Here is a 23767-nt window from a genome sequence, read left to right on the forward strand (position 1 = left end):
ATATTCTTCAAAACCATTTTTTTGTTTTAGTTTTGATTTCTTTCATTACAATGAAGATGAACACATTTTATATATGCTTCTTACTGTGCTTTTGAAATTAATTTTTCAAAGGATGATGCTTGCTTGGCTCGTCAGCCCCTCATGGAGAGGAGGAGAGAACATTTACTGAGCTCTGGTTCACATCGCAACTGGCTATGTGCTTCCATGGTTGGCATCTCATTTCATTTTTACATTTGCCCTGTGACAAGGAGATTTTATTTTCTGCATGCTACAGATGAGGAAACTGAGGTCCAGAGTTGATAAGGACAATAACTTAGCTTGAGATTGTAGATGTGATAAACATTGCAAGCTACAGATGGTCTGGCTCCAGGGCCAGTTCCTTATACTGAATGAAACTCAATCAGTTATTAATAAGAAACAAATATATCCCTGAAATTGGTTGATAAGTACATGGAAAAATTGATTTCAGTTTTTAAAGGCTTCCTTGCTAACAAGATTTCAGGGAGTGTACTTGTGCCTAAAATAAAATACACATCTAAATATATGAAGCACCAGAAATGTATCTCTTTCAAAGATTGAGTTATTTAGACTCAGACTACATGATAATTTTGTACTTTATGCAGAATAATTTCATCCGAGGTTACCTTTTAATAAAGCATAAAAAAGCATCCACTTACTTCTCCTTCCTGATGTCCTTGCAGTTCAACATGGGAAATTCCACTTTGATCATTTCTGGAGTCAACACGACTTCTATATTTTGCTCACAGAGCTCACTGCAAAGTAATAAGATGTTTAGTGGGACCTGCTTTTCCTTCCCAATGTAAAAACAGAATGAAATACTATGATCATCTAGGAGTTATGCAATTCTTGTGGTATTCAAGTTTTGTAGTTTACATTAAAAGAAGCATAAGACTGACAAATTGCTTTCCACCAACAAACAATGGTAGGCGCAATGGTAGTTATTTATAACCAGAGAATAAATAGTAATTTTAAAAAACGGAGGTTACAGAATTCATATTCTTTTCCAGTGCACATGGTGCATTTACCAAAACTGACCATATCTTGTGCTATAAAAGAAAGCCTGAAAGATTTCAAAAGACTGAAATTATTCAGAATATGTTCTCCAACCACAATGGAATTAGAATGGAAATCAATAGCAAAGAAGGTAACTAGAAAGCCCACAATGGCTTTAAAATTAAACAATATATTTCTAAATAGTCTAGTTTTTTTTTTTCTTCAATCATTTTGTGGTCTGCTATCCCTTAGAGCAGGAGTTAGTAAACTTTTCTATCGACTTTATGGGTGATATGGTTTTTGTTACAATTACATAATTTTTTTCTTGCTGTTGTAGCAATAGAGAAATCATAGAAAAACACATAAGTGAATGGGTGTGGCTGCGTTGCAATAATACTTTATTTACAAACGTAGATGGTTGGCCACATTTTTCTCTGAGCCATAGTTTGCTGTTTGATGGTTCCAGCTGGGCCACTGCATGTTTGGCTTTCCGCTAGAGCAAAGCTGGGAGGGAGGGTGTGCAGGAGGCATACCCACTCTGTTAAGAGCTGATCTCAGTAGTGGACTATATCTTGTTTGTTAACATTCCATTGGCAAAGACTTAGTAAAATGAACAACTTAACTGCAAGGGAGGCTGGGAAACTTAACCTCTAGTTTCATTGATTCTAGGACTTTGGAAGAACAGGAAAAGAAATTTTTTGACAGCACCCATCTCCACCACACTCAATTACAGAAATGCTTCCAAGATCAACAAAAGGCAACAAATGCTTCAAAGTCTGTAATTACAAACAGGGGCACTTCACTCAGCAGAGATATAAGTAAAAAGAGGTGGGCATGGCAATTTTCTATTAAGAAAAATACTCTTGAAATCTGCAAAAGTTGTTCTAGCCTCATTAGATTGAAAGCTAATATTCACTGAGTAGCTACTGTATGCAAATCACTATGCTGGTGCTTTGCAAACATTATCTTCCCATTAGCAGTTTCCTTTTCTCAAAGGTGGGCATAATAATAAGACCTCATCATAAGGATTAAATGAGACTGTTTGCAAAGTACTCCCTGGCACACATTTAATGTTCAGTGAGTGTTAGTTATTATAATGACTATTCTCCTCATCAGCATCAGCATCTCCTTGAATTCTGACAACCCTCTATGAAGTAGGTACGGCTATTCCCATTTCAAAGACGAGGAAATTGAGTCAAAATAGTGTGCACATCAGTGCTGAATAGAGGAGCTGGGTATGTTTGGATCTGCTGAACATCTCCCCAGTGGGCCTGACCAGAAAGAAGCTGAAGCAAATGTGGATCACCCCACCCTGGCTGCAGCACTCTTGAGAGATGCCATCATGCAGTGAATTGAGTAGATGGCACTTGAGCATTCCTTTTCCGATCTGGAGTCCAAGGTCTAGAAGCTCGGGTGTTGTCAGGTATCACTGCATGTGAGCAGGTCTTATTGGCCTCACATATTTAAGATTCCACTAATTGATTACTCACTTGTAAAAATGTACTTTATCCACAGAGTATGTGTTTATAAAAGAAAAAATAGAAGAAATAGTAATCAACAAATAGTTATTTTTGTGTATATTTGGTATGAAAGATGCCATATTCTGGTGTGTAATAAACCATTTCCTGCAATCACAAGCAGGCTGGCAGTGATGCTGGTCTGACCATGACAGTGATAATTTGCTATCAGTGCTTGAGTTATCAGGATTTCTTTGCTTTATCAACGCTATGGTGTAATTTAGAATGCAAAAGTTTGGATATGTTAAGAATGAAAACATTTTTGAACAATGGAGGTAAGGAGTGGAGATTGGCAGGGTTGCCATGGGAGGCCAGGTCCTCAGGTGGCCTTGGTCAACCCAGCTGTTCCCTCTCTGGTTTGCAATTCTTGAACAGGACGTACTGAGAATGCAACATCCTGAGATAAACGACACGGCTGTGTCCTTGTTCCTCCCAGAACAGAATGTTCTGCAGTGCTGAAGCTCAGCGATCCCTGTGACACTCAGGGAATGAAACCCAAAGTAAAGCGCTTTTGGGGTCCCTCAGCTGTGATGCAATGTGGGACACATGCAGATGAGACTGCACCTGCCCTGGGTACCTTTCCTAAGCCTCGGTGGGTGGGCTCACCCCGGATCCTAGGCTTCTGTTTATTCTTGCTGCCTATCTGTGAGTCATACATCTGCTTTGCCTTATTTACTGTCCTTGTGTTCTGTCTCACTAAACTAGACCTAAGACCCTTTGCAGATGTCAAAGAAACAGTCAGAAAAATATATTGATAAATATGGATGCTCCCTGACTTACAATGAGGTTAGATCTCATTGGACCCATCATAAGTTGAAAATATCACAAGTTGAAAGTGCATTTTTGACTCATGATATTTTCAACTCATAATGGGTTTATCTGGACAGAACCCCATCATAAGTCGAGGAGTATACTGAATGAGAGTCACTTTCATGCTCCTGTAAAGTTGAAAAATCATAAGTCAAACCAGGTACCATCTGTAGTTTCTATAATATTTTGATAAGTGACAGGAGTTACATACTGAGAGCTTCATTTGCAAAGTGAGAAAGCAAAGACCACGTATAGGCACAATTCATTCATGAGCCACATCTCAAATAAAAATGAAGACATCTGTCTCGCCACAGAAATATGGTTATACTTCAGAACACTGCCTCCACTCACTTCAAGGCAACGCAATCCCAGGTAACTGCTACCGGCACAGGGGTCAGAACCAAATGCAGGATGATCAGGCAGGCACAGAGCTGTGCACTTGGCCTGAACAGTGATCAGAGTCCAGAGCTTTCATGCCAGTACTTCACACCAGTCAAACAGAAGCACGCAGGAGCATCTGGCTTTTGTTAAAGCAGCTTAGCTGGCTGTTCGTGTTTCCAGCTTTTCACCCGTCCCTTCCTTGTGTTTTCCAGGGCCTCCCCACTGGACCAGGAGTCTTCTCATTCCCATCACCTCTCCTGCCACTGCCCCTGAAGCTGAACTCTCAAAAGGCTCCGGTGAATTTATACTGAGTTATAAGTGAGACTCAGAATGTTCCCTCCCCAGAGGTACTTGAAATAAAGCCCAAAGCTAAAGAAATGGGTCTTCAGTAATAGGAGTTCAGTAAATAGTGGGAAGGGAGGAACTCTGGGATCGAGTCTTCCTAATGTGCCGGAGCTCCTGTCATGCAGGGCTGGTGATCCTCTTTGTGCTAATCCCCGACTCTGCTGTCCCAGGTACAGCAGCAAATCCAAGTATTCCTTTACACCCCCAAAGACATGAAAAATCAAAATTTAAAAATATCAGAAATATTTGTTCATCTTCTATACTTGAGATATAACATGGATGGAGGAAAACCTCTTGGGACATGAATACGTCTTCCTCTGTTCTTTAGGAAATCTAACCATGTATCTTCACTTATTCTTATACTGGGTGGTACAACTTTATTCTAAAGTGATCTGTTGCTTGCCTACCAAGTGTCAGATACGGGGCTGGGGGTATGGAATACCAGGGTCATTAATGGTAGTATATCTAATTATCAAAACCTTACTATGTATGAGGCACTGAACTAAACATTTGACATGTGTTAATTCATTTGCTTTTCATAGCCACCCATGAGATGGGTCCTGGGATCATTCTGTTTTGAAGATGAGGACCCTGGAGCACTGAGAGGTGAAGTCACTTGCCCAAGGTGTACTGTGAGTGAGTGGTTGGGGGTGGTGATGTTGAACCCACCGCCTAGCCTTTCATCACGCTATTCCATACAACATCTTGGGTGCTCTATAGTCTTCTAATGGAATCTAATTTTAAAGAGAGATGAGTTTGTATACAACTTTATTCTACGTTGGTTAATTAAACTAGAAAACGTAAATGAATTTTACTTTTGCCTGGTAGAAAGTATCTGCTTTAAAACATATGGAACTTCTAATTTTCTTCCTGAAATTATGTGGTGATATAATAAGTAGCTAAGTATATTTTTAAAAAGGAGAAAGTAATGACTCAGATCTAGAGTCATTTGCAAATGGGGCAATGCCAGGTGAGCCAGCTGGAAACACGTGTGAGCTGGACATGTGAATGCTGCATGCTGTGATGCTCGCGGTGGAGAAGCTGTCCTGGGACAAGGACATGGGCTCTGCCTGGCTCCGGTTTCCCATTCGTAGCTCTGCTGCTGGGTCTGCAGCCATCAGGTATAAATGATCATAGCGACAGGAGATTCAAGACCATTTTCGTTGGCTGTTGGATGCTGATCAGTAAAATAAAATGTAAGGGCCTTGCTTCTGGACTTGTTTTTTTTTTGAGACTGAGTATCACTCTGTCACCCAGGCTGGAGTGCAATGGCATGGTCTCGGCTCACTGCAACCTCTGCTTCCCAGGTTCAAGTGATTCTCCTGCCTCAGCCTCCCGAGTAGCTGGGACTACAGGTGCATGCCATAATATCCAGCTTGTTTTTGTAATTTTAGTAGAGACAGGGTTTCACTATGTTGGCCAGGCTAGTCTCAAACTCCTGACCTCATGATCTGCCCGATTCAGCCTCCCAAAATGCTGGGATTACAGCCGTGAGCCAGGCTGCTGGACTGGATTTCTTTATGCCCATTCAAGTCCCACCCATCTTTCACATACTAACGCAAGTCCATGTGACCACTGAAGCCTTCTAAGGCCATTTAGCACCACCTCAGGTCGCCTCTCCCTTGAGTTCCTGGAACAGCTGAAGATGAGTAAGTCGTAGAGTTTAGAGACTGTCAATTCTCCACCATGAATTTAACATCTTACCTGGGTGGAGGTATGAATGGGCGTTAGCTTTATCTTCTCGTTTGAAGTTGCAAGCTCAGGAACTCTGAGCTCTTCTGAAGTTGTTTACAGTACCTCACATATTTTTGAAAAACAGACCACATTAGAGGACAAAGGTTAAAAAAAATACCTTTCAACTGTTTCTAGTCTGTCTTCTTCTGGTAAGGCATCAAGAATGGCAGGGACTTCTATCGGAAGCATAAATGAATTGAAGGAGTCGCAGCTGTGGAAAAACCACACAAGTAGTCAAAGACAGAGAATCACATGGAAGTCCTGTGGTCTTTACATCATTTTCTAAAGCATTTTTATTTTACCACTGGTGAGGCCTCTGCTACTCTCTCCCTCACTCTTGAAAAGCCATCTATGGTTTCCAGAGGCAAAGGCAGGGGATGCAATAGGCCCCAGTCAAACCTGGGAGAATGTTGCCAAGTATGACATTTCCTGGAGTTTAAAAAGAGAATCATAGCATTTTTCAGTTTGTAGTGTCTAAAATTGTATTATTTTCTGGGGTGAGTATAGTTAGATACTGATATGGTTTGGATCTGTGCTCCCACCAAATCTCCTGTCGAATGCTAATCCCCAGTGTTGGAGGTGGGGCCTGGTGGGAGGTGAATGGATCATGGGGCTGGAGTGCTCGGGAATGGGCTAGCACCATCCCCTCGGTGCTGTGACACTGTTGTTCTCATGACAGTGAGTGAGTGAGTTATCGTGAGATCTGGTTGTTTAAAAGTGTGTGGCTCCTCCCCTGCACTCTTCCTTCTCCTCTGGCCATGTGAGGGCTGACTCCCGCTTTGCCTTCTGCCATGAATGTAAGTTTCCTGAGGCCTCCCCAGAAGCCAGGCAGAAGGCACCATGCTTCCTGTACAGCCTTTGGAATCGTGAGCCAATTAAACCTCTCTCTTTTTTTTTTTAAATAAATTACTCAGTCTCAGGTATTTCTTTATAGCAATGCAAGGACAGGCTAATACAGATAATTACTTTTGGTCCTAGTACTTTCCTCCCTCCTTTGTATTCCTTCTTAGACATTCTATTCCATTTCATATCTTTCCTCCCCACCTTCCTATGCATTGTTCAGTAATGTAACTTTAGAGCTTTATTTAAAAATTCCTGGATATTGAGAATGTTAAAGGAATTGAGATGGGGTGAAAAAATATATTGTTATTTTAAAACTTGGTAGCAGACTTTTGTTTCAAGTGGATTGAATGAGCACTTTTTCCGGGGTCTCGACTCCTTTCACACACACATTTCAGATGATACAGAAGGAATAAAAACTGAGCATACATCAGCAAAGAGAACAGGAGAAGAGACATCAGTGGATAAAAATTTTCAATCATTTTCTGGACTACATTTCTAGAAGCCTGGAGAATGCTGTCTCATGAAAAACAGTGAAGAACGACAGAGCCTGGAGCACATTTGGAAGGAAACAGACCTCCTCACAGATGCTGGAAAGGCTGAGGCTGAAGGGAGGGCAGGAGGCAGGAATGGAAAGCAGGGATTAACTGACAGCTCCTTTGTGTGTGCACATTTGTCTTTGAGATAAGATTCTTATCTTTGTTTTGTTATTGTGCAAAAATGCACCTGCTTGCCAAGTATGAAGACTGGCTGAAAAAAAAAATATATAGCACCATCGTTCTGACTAATGGGAAAAAAGAATGAGGAAAGAATCTGTGAGCTGATATAGAGTGACTTTCTGGAGATATTATTAAGTTGAAAAAAATGCAGAAAAGCATATCTAGAATGCCACTGTTTTTATAAGAAAGAAGAGAAAATAAGAAAAAAAAATATTCTGCTTACCATCACAAAGAGAAACACAGGAAGGATATGTTAGAAGACCAAGCTGGCTACCTGCCAGGGGCTGGAGGGAGTGACACTTCTCTGAGTACGACTTTTATGTAGTTTTGAGTTTGGAAAACATGTTAATGTTCAACACATTAAAAAAATAAAATTAAATTGATAAGAAAGTGAAATAAAAAACAGAGACTGAAAACAAATGAAATAAATAATAATATTTCACAGAAATTCCATAATTACATTGGAAGGAAAGAAAAACGAGAGAGAGAGAGAGAGAGAGAGAGAGAGAGAGAGAGAGAGAGAGAGAGAGAGTGCTAAAGGGGTGAGAAGAGAGAAAAGAAAAAGAAATCACCCAGTAACTTACAGCATTTGACTACATACCTACAGACTTGGGTGGAAGCGGGTAGGGGAGACCTGCAAACAAATCAAACTTATTTTGCATGTTTAATAAAGGTGGCTATGGATCAATCAATTCTGAAATGATTTTTGATGTATTATAAAATTGAGTAAGTAAATGTATTAGAAGCCACGGTTCTCACAGTGGAATAAGGGGCATACAAATATGGAATGGCAGAAAGCAAGCAATAACTCCATGGATATGGACTGGAACTGTAGGCACTGGTGTGAATTCATGATTTCTAAAATATTGATATGTATGAGTATATGTGTGTTTATATGCATATACATTACATATATATGTATGTTGCTTATATCTTTGTGTGTACACTCTTTGTGTGTGTGTGTATTTGTGTGTATCCCTGACTTTGTCTGCTGAACAGGCCAAGAAACAACATTCCCCAGTAGCAATGGGTACACATAGTACCCAGATTTTGGTCTTTAATCCCATTTTCCACAAAAAGGAAGCTGGGCCCCAAGACAGAGATTAGTCCTATTAGTAACTGACTTCATGACAGATAATCTAGGTTCTATTAGAAAATTCTACCAAACTTTACATTAGAACGTGTGTCGTAAGAGGGAATTCCCACTAAGAAGAGGGACTGACCAGTTCAGGGTCTGGGCCACTCGCCAGGGACCAGGCTGGGCTAGGACAATGGAATGGCCACAACCAGGAGTTTTTCATGAAGCAAAACTTACCCACTTTTAAAATTCTGAGATCATATTCCTCTCACTTTTTTTGTGTGTTAATATATTTTCATTTAAAATTGAAATGGTGATGACAGTAGATGGTGGTTGGGCATTGTAAAATTTGTTTTACTTTGTTTTATTTATTTTTAAAATTTTTAATTATTTTCTTTTGAGATGGAGTCTTACTTTGTTACCTAGACTGGAATTCAGTGGCATAATCTCTGCTCACTGTAACCTCTGCCTCCTGAGTTGAATCGATTCTCCTGCCTCAATCTCCTGAGTAGCTGGGATTACAGGTGCCCACAATCATACCTAGCTAATTTTTGTATTTTTAGTAGAGATGAGGTTTCACCATGTTGCTTAGGCTGGTCTTGAACTCCTGACCTCAAATGATCCTCCTGCCTCAGCCTCCCAAAGTGCTGGGATTATAGGCATAAGCCACTGTGCCCGGCTGTTGCTTTGTTTAATTTTAATGTCTTTACTTGATAAAGTAAAACCCTGAAAAACCCAAAGCAGTTTCCAAAGTTATTCTGGACATTTTGCTCATCTATGAAATCAGAAAGTCTGGAAACTATTGGTATAGATAAGTGCTTCAGCTGTCACTGACACTCAGATTTTATGGAAGTCCATAGAGAGTTAACGAATTCTTTCTGAATTTACTGAAGAGCAAAGAAATAAATTAACTGCTTCAGTTATTACAAATACAAAACTGGCTTGGAATAAATAAACACTAAATAAGTGTATTGCAGGGTTTAACAACAAACAATTGTCAGGGGCCAAAGATACAAGGGAAACCTTATAAGTAATAGGAGCTAAGTTATTCAAGCAACATGGCTGCAAAGTTGGAATATCATTTGTAGGAAGTTGCTATGGGCTGAATTTTGTGTTGCCCCCAAATTCATGTTGAAACATAACTTCCAGGCCAGGTGCAGTGGCTCATACCTGTAATCCTAACACTTTTGGAGGCCAAGGTGGGAGGATCAGTTGAGGCCAGGAATTTAAGATCAGCCAGGGCAAAATAGCAAGACCCTATCCCTATTTACATTAAAAATACCAAGAACCTAACCCCGAATGTGATGGTTTTTGGAGGTGGAGCCTTTGGGAGGTGGTTAGGTCATAAGGGTAGAGGCCCCATGAATAGCATTACTGCCTATAAAAGAGGAAAAGCTGGGAGCCATTGTTCACTTCTGTAATCCCAGCACTTTGGGAGGCTGAGGTGGGAGGATTGCTTGAGGCCAGGAGTTGAACACCAGCCTGGACAACGTAGCAAAACCCTATCTTTACAATAAATAAAATTAGCTGAGCATAGTGACGCACACCTGTAATCCAGCTACTTGGGGGTTTGGGGAAGAAGAATCATTTGAACCCAGGAGTTTGAAGCTGCAGGAAGCTATAATTATGCTACTGCACTCCAGTGTGGAAGATAATATATCTCATCTTAAAAAAAAAAAAAAAAAGCCTGAGAGCTCCCTTTCCCTTTCTGCCATTCCTGGATTGGAAAGTCTCCAGAATTGTGAGAGAAATAAGTTTGTTGTTCATAAATTATATCTATGGCATTTTATTATAGTTGCCCAAACGAACTAAGACAGAACTTAAAAAAATGAATTACACTTCTTATTTTGTACTTGTTTTCAGAAATAAAAACAAGACCTACAGTCTTACATCCAGTGGTAATCCATGCTAAGGAAATACAGAATCCTCTCTTGATTTTATGAGCTGTTAGGCAACTGCAGTTTATTTTGAAACAAACTGGTCCAACAGAGCACTCAGGCACAGAAGCTGAAAGTAACAACTCATGGTTTGAGAGTTTTCTTTAATTCATGGAGAGTACATGTTTAATTCATGGTATTCAAGCCCAAGGTAACTGCGTTCTGACTGCTTGTTGAAAGAACAGCCTCGGGAGTTTTTTTTTTTTTTTTTTTCATTGCTTTGGAAAGAAAATTGGATGCTTTTTCTTGATTCTTAAGAAGCCTACATGCTGACAAGACACGGTCAGCAGGTCGCTACTTCTCACCATTCCTCATTTTTCTTATTCAGCCCCCAAACCCCATTTGCTGACTGCCTAGATCAGTTCTGAAGTATTCTCACCCCACAGCAAAATGAGGCAGTCTGTCAACGTGGTGATGGACTGTCGCCATCTGGTGGTGACAGAGCGACTGCGATGCTAAGTGGGCGGCAAAGGAGGGTAGGAGAGGAGTTACTAAGCCTGCAGCAGGGATGATGGTAGACGCTTCACAGGAGCATTACACTTTCATCCTCACACAGACACAAATGTGAGGATGCCATCACTGCCTCTGTCTCCGAGAGGAGGAGACGATTGCTCGAAGGGCTTCTTTAGTACATAGCTCGCCCAAGGACAGAGCTGGTGATACAGCCAGTGTACAATGGAGGCAGGTCTCTCCCATGCCAAAGCTTTCCTTCTTTCTTTGATGCCATTGTTCTCGCCAGTTCTGGAGATTTGGCATTCTAGAAATATGCTAAAAATGTAGAACAGGGATGCTGATTTTGGGATGGCAACAGGGTGGATGAGGAATGGATGAAGTATAATAATTGGAAAGAATCATATTTTTGAGCTCCTGCCATGTCCCAAATCCTATGCCGGTTGCTCTCTGTTTACTGCATGTTAATCTTCAGGCAAAGGAGAGGAGTAGAGAAGCCCTAAGGAAGTGACCCAAAGGGGACGGCGCACGGGAAAGCCTGGACGGACAGCTGCATTTGGCTTAGTTCAGGAAGAGCTTTCCAATGAAGCCTGTCAATGAAGACGATGAAGGAGGAAGTCAAATTCAGTGTTCTGGAGTTGCAACCCGATTCCAACTATCTCCTTGAATCCCTGGGGAGGCGTGGGTGGATGTGTGGTGTACATGGGACGGCTGCACGTTGGGTGAGCTCTTGTACTCCTACTAAAATTAGAATGTCAGTGCTGAGAAGGGCCTTTGCAACAAGTCCAATCCCCTTGGCTTTCTGACAAGAGTACTGGACCCAAAAGGCTGGCCAAGGGGCGTGGCTGAGGCCACATGGCTCCCGGAGGTCATGTAGCCTCCCTGGTGAGTTTCTGAGTCAGAGGATCCAGGTTACACGAGTGGGAGCTGGGGGTGTGTAAAGATCACCTGCTGCTCTTGATTGGTGGTAGAGCTTAGGTTTCTTGGCCACTCTTGGGGGCATGCCAGGCCTCTGCCACCTTGGGGTAGGCCTCATTCTGGATTACAGGATCGGGACTTTGTTTGACAGCTGATGACAATCATTTTGGGACACCAGGCATGTCTGCTCACCAATCACTCACTTAGATGTATTTATAAGGACAGTGGACTGAAGAAGCAAATTCAAGGGCTCAGGAGTGAGCGACTGGCCAGACAGAGTCTAACGAAAAGGCACCAGTCTACTTGTTTGGTATCTTAAGGTTTTGAAGAGATATAAGCAAATTAGCAAAAATGTAGTCACTCTAAATTTCTTCTTTCATCATTCAACAATATTCTGATCTGCTGTCTGTGTATCTGGAGCAAGGCTGTGTCTGCGTAGGGATGGCCGTGGGGCTCACAGGGAATGCCAGCCTGTGGCATGAGAGGGCCGTGGATCCTTTGGAACTGGATACAGAGGGTGTGGAAGGCTAATCTTGGCAATTTATCATATTTTTCTTTTTTTTTTTTTGAGATGGAGTCTCTCTCTGTCACGCAGGCGTCAATTTATGGCTTTAAAAAAGATTGACCATGAATACTTCGGTTGAATTACATGGATCGGCTGTCTACTTGTACTCAAGCATTGCCAGTTAGTCACCTAGGACATTACTTTTCAAAAAAGTGTATCTCAATTAAGATAAATTCCAAATATAAAAATCAGTTACACATCGTCACATTTCTCTGCCTACCAGACTTCCCTCATGCTTTAGAAGCATGGTTTGGCATATTATTGGCATTTAACTTTCGGGGATCATTGCTTTTATAATCTGTGGGGCACACATACTTGTGAATAAATGGACGAGCGTGCTCACCTCTTTGTGGTCTCTCTCTTGAAGGGGTCCGGCAGGGAGGAGAGAACCAGGGACTGGAAGCTTTTCCAGTGCATGATTCCGGGAATAATGTCCTGCAAGAAAAGCCAGCACAGGGGTGTGACATGGGAAACAACTGTTTGGTGGGGCAAACGTTCAGAAGGACTTTTGTTTTAGTCAACTATTTTTCAGTCTTAAAAGGGGCTTATTCACTGTGACCCCCACAGCAATCCCCATGTGCTTTGCTGAAACTTGGAGCTGCTGCTGCAGGCAGCGGGACCCATGGAGGGTTTTTGAGCTGGAAAGGACAGGATCCACTCGTGCCTAAGGAAGATTTCTCTGGAGGGAGGGCTGACTGCAGCAGCGGCCAGCGATGGGCTAGACTGGAGGGAGGTCTGCAAATCTGTTTGTTGTGCCAGTGCAGACTGGAGGCCCCTAGGAGTGGTTAAATGAGGGGAACGAGGGAAAGGGTCTCATGGGTAACTGTACAAAGTCCATAAAACAGAAAGGCAAGTAGGAGACACAGGAAGAGGAGGCAGTTAAGGGTGTGGCTGGTAGAAGTGGGGAGGGAGACCATAATCCAAGTTAAGGGTTGACTGAGTTTGAAGGGGCTGAGGATAAGGGGTGTTGGAGGTCAGGGTGATTCCCCGGGAGGTGGGGTGGGAAGTAATTCTTTGCAGCCACTTTGTATGTGTCACACCACCACCTTGTCCATTCTAGTTTTTACATTTGGGGCCAAAAAGAGAGGAGGTCAGGCCAAGGGGTCACGCCTACCATGTGGCCGCTTTTACCTGGTTGAAATAGGAACACATGAACATTGGGTGCGGCCTTCCAGAGGAATGCTGACAAAGGGCAGCAGGAGCCCGAGAGGCACGCGTGGTCAGGACAAGGCAGTGTGGATTCTTCACCCGTACCCCTTTAGGGCTGGCAGTATGAGGGTCAGTGTTACCATTCTTGTTCTTCAGCTGTGGTGGCAAACCTTTATCTCAATTCCGGCTGTGACCGTGTCCTTGTCCCCTGCCCTCCCTGCATCCCAGGGCCACTCGGCCAGTTAACCTGGTGATGACATTACCGTGTGATGGAGAAACTGCTTTTGGGTGACGGGGATGCTGGACCCGTGGTGAGACTCTTTGGTGAATTTGTACTTGGGGTGAGAGCATAGGTGGTAATCTATCAACGTTTCTGCGTAGGTCAGAGGATGCATTACTGCAAATAATCCTGGGTTGGGATTCTGCAGAAGACAGGGAAAAAAATATTCTTTTTTGTTTACCAGTTTCTAAGCCAGGCATAGGATAGGTGTCACCTAATGCTGTCTGTGGTTCCCAATAGCATGAACACTCTGTGACTCCATGTCAGCTTGTCTGGAAAAGAGAAGCAGGAAGGCAGAGGTGTCTTCAAGTCGGCAGCGTTTAAAAAATCATAGTCATTCATAAATGTCACTTTTCTGGCTTAAGAGCTTCATTATATACCATATGGGTTTGCTAAACTCACAGGAAAACAAGCACAATCGAAGCTTAAAATAGCTTCCAGTATTTGTTTCTAATGTTGATGAGTTAGAGGAGTCATTAAATAAGCAAACTGGTTTAAAAAAGTAAATAAGCTTCTGGTTTTGAAAGCAAAAATCGGCTTTTAAAAGGTACTTTAAAGAGATGACAAAAAAGAGGATGACATTTGATGGATCAGGAAATGTCAACATTAACATTGTTTTGGTAATGTGTTTAGTTCAGGAAGCCTCCATTTGGAAGTTGTATCTGGTTTTAAGGGAGATCCTGTTTTTTATTAATTTTCCAGCAGAACTAATGGAGGCACAGAGCAATTATACCAAAATTCTAAAATACAGAGCCTTTTACTGTTCTCTCAAGGGCTTGTACACCAAAAACCCTATTCTTGTCCCAAACAACAACATAGCCCCCCTCCAGCTGTTTAATCTCAGATGAGATTCTGCTGTTTCTTTGTAATGACTTTCTTTAACAAGTAACCCCCCTGCCCCCACATCTACTTAGCTTATAGAAACTCAATCTCACTGCCAAGGAACAAATGCCCCCCCAAAACTTAAACGACAGGCAGCTGGACCTGAAACGCATTCCAGCACCCAGATGCAAGTTTGGGGAGGGCCCAGCGGTGGTGAGTCAAGACGGCTGGCTCTGGATTGAACTCCTGGATATAAAGGAGTGGGAAGGACAGGAAGGCGACAATGACCACTGAGGGGTCTGCGATGCCTACAGTAATGTGGAAACAAGCATACACCTTGGTAAGCACTTGTGGTTGAGGCAGGATTTAGGAACATATATAAGGAGGCAGTGATATGGCGGGTGGGGCTGGGCCCACCCTAGGGGATAGTGTGAGGGTACACAACACCAGGAGAGGGGAAATGACCTGTGTGGCTTTCAGGAGTGTCTTCTACTCTGGCTGACTGAGGGCATGTGAAGTTGCCATGTGGCTGGCTCTCTTGGTCTGCCTTGGGCCAAGTGTAACGAATGCAGTCTTTTCGGAAATGGCAATAGCACTGTCTCCCACAGTTGTCATCCTTCAGATCCCCATTGCTACCAGAGTAACTGGTCTGAGTGGTCACCTTATGATGCTTTTAATTTTAATTTTCCTAAACTAACGAGGCAGATGGTAGCGACTCACGTAGGCTGCAAGGATTTGTGAGGAAAAGCAGTGGTCTTCTGCGAGCCCTTCCTGCTTATGCACACAAATGCTCCTTCCAAACTTCTTTCCTGTTTTGAAGATGATTCTGCTGTTGGTCACTCTTGTGACTCGAAATGATACGCACATACTCCTATAACTTGTTCATCTTTTGTTGAGTATTTCAACTTCCCTTCGGGTGAAATGAAAACATTATCCCTCTGCTTTCCTGTACCTTTCCTTCTTGCTTGCACAATTTTCCTCTGATATTGTTGAGATTCCTAACATTTGCCTTCCAGAACTACAGCCAAGTCATTCATGCTTTGCTCACAGGTTTTCTCCAAAAGTTGAAAACTAATAAGCAGCGTTTACTTTCTCTCAACTATGTAAATATGTTTCTCCGCCAGCCCACGCGGAGGCTCGAATTATGGGTTTGGTTTATTTACTTGTTTATTTTTTGGCTAAAGGTTCAGTATCAGGACCTGTGGGCCACTGTTAGAGAAGTGTTCTGCTATCAAGGCCAAATGGATTATATTTTTAGATCTTCCATCAGCTCTTAAAAATCATGTCAAATTTTAGTTTGGCTTTCTATTTGGAGCACATACTGATACTCAGTTGACTTCCCCCCTTGTAGTTTATAATTGCTTCTTCTTTTCGCGATGTGCCTTTATACAATCCTTGAGCGTTCCATCCTCTTAACTGTACTGTCAGTGCTTGGAGCCTACCCTTTCCCAGACAGCTCTTTCCCAGAGCCCTTTACCGTCCCTCCTCCAGGCTGAATGCCCAGAGGTAAGCCCAAGACTTCACTGTAATGCCTCCCTGGTTGTAACCACTACAGTATTTCTTTTCTTTCCTTAGGGTCTCCTAATTCTTACTTTTAGTGCTGTATTGATGTATAGTTGATGTACAATAAGTGACACATATTTAAATTACATAGTTTGATGTGTTTTAACATTTGTTACACCTGCAAAACCATTGCTGTCATAAACATAATGAATATTTCCAACACCCTCAAGAATTACTTCATGCTCTTCATCATTCCCCCATCCTCAGGTCCTGCCCCTCCACACCCATCCACCCAGCCCATCCACAGGCAGCCACCAATCTTTCTGTCCCTGTAGATTACATTAGATGTTCTAGATCAGGCATCCCCAAACGTTTTACACAGGGGCCAGTTCACTGTCCCTCAGACCGTTGGAGGGCCGCCACATACTGTGCTCCTCTCACTGACCACCAATGAAAGAGGTGCCCCTTCCTGAAGTGCAGCGGGGGGCCGGATAAATGGCCTCAGGGGGCCGCATGGGCTGTAGTTTGGGGACGCCTGTTCTAGACTTTTATCTAAATTGAACAAAACAGCATCTTTTTTGTCTGATTTCTTTTACCCAGAATAATTATTTTGAGTATCGTCCACATTTTTACACACATGAAGAGCTCATTCCTTTCTATTACTGAAGAGTATTCAATTGTATGGTTCTGCCACAATTTTTCTATTAACCTGCTAATAGACACTTATTTTCCATTTTGGGAAACATATAAATCTGCTATGAATATTCTTGCACAAGTTTAATGCTTCCATTTATCTTGGGTGAATACCTAGGAATGGAATGGGTAGTCATATGGTGGGTGTATGTTAACTACTAACTTTGTAAGAAACTGCCAAATGGTTTTCCAAAGTAGTTGTACCATTTTACATTCCCACCAGCAGTTTTTCAAATTGCAGGTGTTCTAACAAAGATATTGCAGTTTTAATTTGCATTGTGTCAATGATGAATTATTCTGTGCATTTTTCATGTGCATATTTGCCATCTCTATACTTTCTTTGGTGTAGTATCTGTTCAAATCTTTTGTCCATTTTAAAATTGGGTTGTTTGCTTTCTTATTATTGAGATCTGATAAGTCTTTAAAAAATTATTACATTGTGGTAACAACACTTACCATGAGAGCTACCCTTTTAACAAATTTTTAAATGTGCATTATTGGCTGTAAGTGCCATGTTGTGCCACAGATTGTGAGAGTGTATTCATCTTTCTGGGCTGCAATTTTATGCCTGTGGCCTAGTAACTCCCCATTTTCCCCTTCTCCCAGCCTCTGATAACCACCACTCACTTTTTGATTCTGTCAATCTGGCTATTATAGATATCTCATATAAGCAAAATCATACAATATCTGTCTTTCTATAACTGGCTTATTTAACTCAGCATAACCTCCTCAAGGTTCATCAATGCTGTTGCGAACTACATAATTTCCTTCTTTTTAAAGGCTGAATAGTATTCCACTGTCTGAACACACCACTTCTGTACATCCATTCAGCTGTTGACAGCTTTTTAGACTGTTTCCACATCTTAGCTATTGTGAATGGTACTGCAATGAACATAGGAGGGTTAATATCTCTTTAATATCTTGCTTTCTCTCTCTCTCTCTCTCTCTTTTTTTTTTTTTTTTTTTTTCTGTGGAAGCAGGGTCTTGTTCTGTCACCCAGGCTGGAGTGCAGTGGCACCATCATAGCTCACTGCAACTTTGACCTCCTGGGCCCAAAAGATCCTCCCACCTCAGCCTCCCAAGTAGCTGGGACTACAGGCTTGTGCCATCACACCTGCCTAATTTTTTGTAGAAAGAGGGTCTTGTTATGTCGCCTAGGCTGGTCTCAAACTCCTGGGCTCCAATGATCCTCCTGCCTTGGCCTCCCAAAGTGTTGAGATTACAGGCATGAACCACCATGCCTGGCCGTGATTTTAATAGTTCTGGAAACATATCCAGAAGTGGGATTGCTGGATCACATTATTATTGTTATTAATATTACTATTATTTGAGATAGGATCTTACTCTGTTGCCCAGGCAGGAGTGCAGTGGTGAACTCACAGCTTACTGCCACCTTGAACTCCGGGGCTCAAGGGATCCTCCTGCCTCAGCCTCCCAAGTAGCTACGACTATAGGCATGTGCCACCACATCTAGCTGATTGCTGAATCATATGGCAGTTCTATATTTAAGTTTTTGAGATATGCCGTGCTATAAATTTCCCACAGATTTTTTGTTTGTTTTCACTTTCATTCACTTAAAAATAATTTGTAATTTCTTTTTAAATTTCTTCTTTGGCCTATATGTACACAGTATAGATGTTTGGAAAAGATCATACAATTATTTTCCTTAAAGGTGCAGGAATTGCTAAAAGGCACAATCATTGATATTCTCCAATAAATAAAGGCTGGCAAGCAATTTTAAAGGTCAGGTACTGTTCAACACTTGAAATTCCAAAGAGAAAAAAATATTCCCAATGAATGCTCTGTTTCCTATAGCGTAATTGCTGAAATAAAGGAACACAGAAAACAAGGCTTCTTCCAGTTGTCACTTACAAAAACATACAGTGGATCATAATCTAGGGATGTGGCTAAGGCCTCAGGTGGCTTCATGCTCAAGATTGAGGTCTTGTCAGAGAGCTGAGATGTAGAGTCCTGTTTTGGAAGGGCTATGATGGTGGTGACTTCATCCTAACAAGGGCCGAAGGTAGGATGTTAGTTTTTATGCCAGGATAAGAGGGAAGAGATGAGAGCGATTCTGGAAGGTGAGGATGTGTTACCTCAGCTCCTTGCCTTAGGGCTCGGGCAAGCTTTTGAGGTCTGTAACTTGTTGAAGACTTGTGGACAGAGAACGGCTGATATCTTTTAATTTTGTACAGTTGAGGAACCTGGAGATGAAAGAAGATTGAAAATCCTTAAAAACTGGTTGCCATTTGGTGGGATCTACTTTTCAACAACAGCATTTCTGAGCTTCCTGGCGGTAAAAGTAAGACAAGCACCACGTTGTAGTCATCGAATTGTGGCTGTTGTTAGTTTGGACCAGCACTGGACAGACTTTAGTGCAAGTTCTGAGCCCTGTTCTGGGTTTCAGCACATGTGAGTGTTCGTGATTACTCAACCAAACCATATGGCTTAAGTGTAGAAGTACACCAAAATATTTTCAGTTTCAAAACCAGAAGTGGTCATATACCTCAAGAAAGGCTGACTAATTTTTGCTCACTTTATCTTATATTTTTTTCTTGAGGTTTCTAATATACATAGTTCAGGTAGCTTCATATATACATGACATAGGGATATCCACAGAATAGTTATCCTGGTTTGCATAAGCCATACTGTGAGAAAAGAATCTGCTGTACCTACCATATGCCATGCAATGACAACAGAGTGTGCTACACAGTGTCATCCACAATAAAGCAAAACTAGAAAACGCCAGCAATTAAATTTGAGAATATTTTGTTTACTTAATAAGAAACTCAATTAACTCTATGTGACAGGTCTGACCTGCAGATTGAAGAAGGGATAACTCTGCTTGATTTGAACTTCTGAAGACTTAATTGGGACCAGTCCAAGGCCATCAGGAGCCTAAAATGCGAAAGAAGAAAAAAGAACAGAGACTTAACACTGAGCAAGAGTGGCTATGCTTGTTTTCATTACGTTTCGAAACATTAAATGACCACTTCTACTCTCAGAGCAACTCCTCCTGCGACCACAGTTGCCACTTGATCTGCAGGGCAGGAAGGCAGCCCTGGCCACCCCCTCTTCCATGTTCCTAGTGGATGTGAGTCTTTTTCATTTTCTGCGGTTCTGGAGACTACAGTGTGTCACCCAGAAGCTTCTTCAGGCTTAAAGGACTCAGCCCCCCAGCTGCCAGGAGTTTAGGGACAGAAACACTTCTGCGGGGCAGGGGAGCCCTCTTCAGGAGCTGCCTCATCTGAAGGGAGCTGCTCAGTCAGGATCAAGTGCTCCTCCCAGGCAGCTCACCTCCATGGTGGGTTGAAGCCATGGGAAACATGCTGTGACCTCTCACCCTATGCTAGCTTAAGTTCTCATGGGCACAGCTGAGGCCTTTGTTGAGGCGGACCCCAATCCTACTTCTCACTCCACCCAATCCTGTCCCCTCAGCTTGCCTTCCACAGGTGTGAACCCCCAAGGCACTACCAAATACACTTCCTGCATGGTAGTCTGCCTCAGACACCCGGAGAATCTGGATGGTGCCTGAATATGATGGGCACTCCAAAAATAGCATATATCTCCTAATCTAATACACCATCACTAAATTAATATGATGAAACGTTAACATGTCACAATGACACCATTTCCCAATTTCTGGATGATAAATATATATAAAAAAAGTTACAACCGATGAAACACAGTGTTTATGAAATAAATTAATAGATTCTTTTTTATAGACAGGAATGCTGAGCACTCTATTTTTCAACAACCCTGAGCAGCAGAAAAGTCTTTGTAGCACTAGCTAAAATATCGAATGAAACGTATCACCTTCAAACTATTAAAAATTAATGAGAGGGGCTCCACTGCATAATGAGGATCCCTTGCCACCCCATCAACCTCTTCACCCCATTAATTATCGAGTGTCAGACATTTATTGTTGCTTGAAAATCACTGTTTTTTTTTTTATTTCTTAGGAACTAATTATTCTGCTCTTTTAAATCACACAAGTATCAAAAGCAGAAAACAGAAGGAATTTCTAAATTCAGTCCTGTAATTCTCGAGTAGATTACCTGCAATGCTTAATAAATACTTTAGAATGAGAATGACAAGTTTATCCTTTGAAATTAACAGAATATTTTGCACATGCACTTGCAATATTGATTTAAGTATAATTTTTATTACTAACGATGTGAACTCGAGCAACATTTTATTACTGGCCATGTGAATGCGTGCTTCAGTTTCCTCATCTGTAAAATAATAAACTTATCACGTAGATTTGTTGAAGATTAAATGAGGTGACACACTTGAAGGACTTAAGACACTAGCTTAACGTATGGTAAATGCAACATAAGGTTAATTAACAATATGCAGTTAATTTTAATCATATGCCATTGTGGCCCATAAGGGAAGAAGGATGAGCTATTATACCCCCTGCTACCCCAAGAAAGACAAAGACACACACACACACACACACACACACACACACACACACACACACACACACCAGAGAGAAAGAGAAGGGAGGAGAAGCGGATTGTGAGTCTGATGGGTTAGATTTCAGTTTCTGGGGTCGCAGCCCCTTCTTAGGATGTCAGACCCAGACTTGAGGGTTGCCTTTCTCTGTTCCCGACTTCCACCATCTGCCCAGGCAGCAGAAGGGCCCAGCTGAGCAGAGCCTGCCTCCCTGGGCCAGGTGGGGCCCTGTTGGTTCCTCTCTCTGACCTTCTGCACTCAGGCCCAGTTCCAGGGCAGTTAGGTGGGAGATGGGGAGGGGTTCAGTGCTCATGCTGGATTTCGGGCTGGGAAAGATCCAGATCAGGTTACAAGGGAGCTCTGTGCAGGTATATCAGGAGCAAGGCAGATGGCAAGAGATGATCCCGGGTTTCCCACTGGTCGTACTTTCCTGGTCTTCCTTTGGAGCCTCAGGGAGGAGGTGAAGGGATTGAGACTGAGGTAGGGCTTGCCTTGTATCTGCCCAACACGAGCATGATCCTGCCCACTTCCCGCCCCCAAGCCTGACAGCACCTACCAACTCCTTGGAGTCCTGGGGTGGACTGCAGTCTGGGAAAGCGAAGGGCAGCACCTCCTTGGGTGACACAGAGAACCGGGTGGCATAATCATCCTGACTGATTCGCCGCAGGAAGAATTTGAAGAAATTTGTCTCTATGGGAAAAAAAACCCCAGCACTTTTAGGGGGTACTAAAGGTATTTTTACGGGAAATCACCACCTGTATTTGCATATTTGCCATATACCAATTAGTTGGTGTGTGCGTGTTTATATATGTGTATATTTCCACTTTTAGTGTTTCCTTGGTTTCTTACCTCAACCTCTTTTCCAGTTAAAAAGATTTTGCCTTTATTTCCAAAAAAATTATAATTCATCATTAAAATATCTCTGATGAATTAAGCAAAGAAAAACATTAAAGAAGTAAATGAAGACATTTTCTATACATCCCTACACAATTCACAGGTGAATTTTACAGTTTTTTAGAAAAAAAAGTTTCTTTATTAGAAACTTCAACACCAGAGATAAAAAATAATATAGGACGAAGAAAGAGAATTATTATTATGTTATACAATGTTTTGAAAAACAAAATATACATTTGGGTCTCAGTGGAGCAGCAGATGGGAGTGTGGTTGCTGCCCAGGGAGGATGGTGAAGCCTGAACCCGGCTCTGAGGCTCAGGCCAGGAAGGGAGGAAAAGTCTGGAAAGATCAAGGCTGCTTGAGGGCTGGCATACAAACTGTGGTTGAAAATACATGTATTGGAAGAAGATGGTGACATGGTGTTTGGGTCCCAGAAGCTACCAAGGTGAGTCTCCAACAGTCCCAGCCAAGCTGGGCATCAGAGGATTGGAATTTCTTTGCTTTTTTTTGTTTCTTTGTTTTTTGAGAGACAGGGTCTTGCTCTATTACCTGGGCTTGAGTGCAGTGGTGCGACCATAGCTTACTGTAGCCTTGAACTCCTGGGCTTAACCGGTCCTCCCACCTCAGCTTCCTGAGTAGCTGGGACTACAGGCATATGCCACTAGTCTTGGATAATTTTTAATTATCCAGGGGTCTCTATGCTGCCCAGGCCTGTCTCGAACTCCTGGACTCAAGTGATCCTCCCACCTTGGACTCCCAACGTGCTGGGATTACTGGCATGAGCTATGGTGGCCTCAGTGGCCAGCATGGAAATTTCTATAAGTAGCAAAGACAATACAAGATTAAGAGGCTTAATGTGCAAATTCTAGGCTGAGAAAATACCAAATTCAGCTGGTTCATCAGCAAGTATAAATGATGACTACCCTAGTCTCTAGTGGCAAGAGGAAGCAGAGGGCACAAAACAGGAGGTCGAGCCACAGCGAAATTTCACAGACATTCCAGCGTGGTTTGGGGTCAGGTGACCTTGTTCATTATCAACTGGGTAGGTAGTTCAGCCAAACCTGGCATGGAGATTCATTTTATATCATGAGATAGGCTGAATAATGGCACCCAGAGGTGTCTATATCCCATTCCCAGGAGTCTGTGAATGTGTCACCTTCCATGGTAAAAAGGCATTCTGCAGATGGGCCCTGTGATGGGGGATTATTCTGCACTAGACAGGTGGGCCTTCTCTAATCACAGTGTGCATAAGAAGAACGGGGGGAGGGTCAGAATCACATAAGGAGCTGTGAGGACAGAAGCAAGAGATCATGGAAGGGGCCATGAGACAAGGAATGCAGGTGGGTGCCAGGAGCTGGAAAAGGCAAGGCCATGGGCTCCCCTGAAGCCCCCAGGGGAGAGCTCAGCCCTCCCAACACCTTGATTTTAGACTTCTGACCTCTAGAACTGTGAGATGATAAATTGTGTTGTTTTAAGCCATTAAGTTTCAAAGGCTTAATGTGCAAATGCTAGGTTGAGAAAATACCAGGCTCAACCAGTCAATCAGCAAGTATAAATCATAACTACCCTAGTCTCTGGTGACAAGAGAAAGCAGAGGGCACAGGTGATTTGCTATAGCAGGGACAGGAAACTAATACATGTGCTGGTGAAAATTTTG

General features: G+C 42.4%; 1 protein-coding gene across 7 annotated transcripts in view; it reads right to left on the reverse strand.

Moving 5' to 3' along the window:
- Positions 1-23767, reverse strand: part of CFAP221 (cilia and flagella associated protein 221) — a 110152-nt gene that overhangs the window by 6672 nt on the left and 79713 nt on the right. For 5 of the 7 annotated variants that reach the window (XM_074399856.1, XM_074399861.1, XM_074399855.1 and 2 more), the window contains 9 exons: positions 21773-21906; positions 19573-19653; positions 18852-18959; positions 18628-18762; positions 13721-13879; positions 12652-12743; positions 7962-7994; positions 5920-6012; positions 678-773 (listed from right to left, as the gene is read on the reverse strand). In XM_074399856.1, the coding sequence (XP_074255957.1) occupies positions 678-773; positions 5920-6012; positions 7962-7994; positions 12652-12743; positions 13721-13879; positions 18628-18762; positions 18852-18959; positions 19573-19653; positions 21773-21906 (931 nt within the window). The remainder of the gene's footprint in view (positions 1-677; positions 774-5919; positions 6013-7961; positions 7995-12651; positions 12744-13720; positions 13880-18627; positions 18763-18851; positions 18960-19572; positions 19654-21772; positions 21907-23767) is intronic. The other 2 variants (XM_074399860.1, XM_074399859.1) reach the window with 2 other exon arrangements.

The sequence above is a fragment of the Saimiri boliviensis genome, chromosome 5, assembly GCF_048565385.1.
Source record: "Saimiri boliviensis isolate mSaiBol1 chromosome 5, mSaiBol1.pri, whole genome shotgun sequence".
NCBI classification, from domain to species: Eukaryota; Metazoa; Chordata; class Mammalia; order Primates; family Cebidae; genus Saimiri; species Saimiri boliviensis.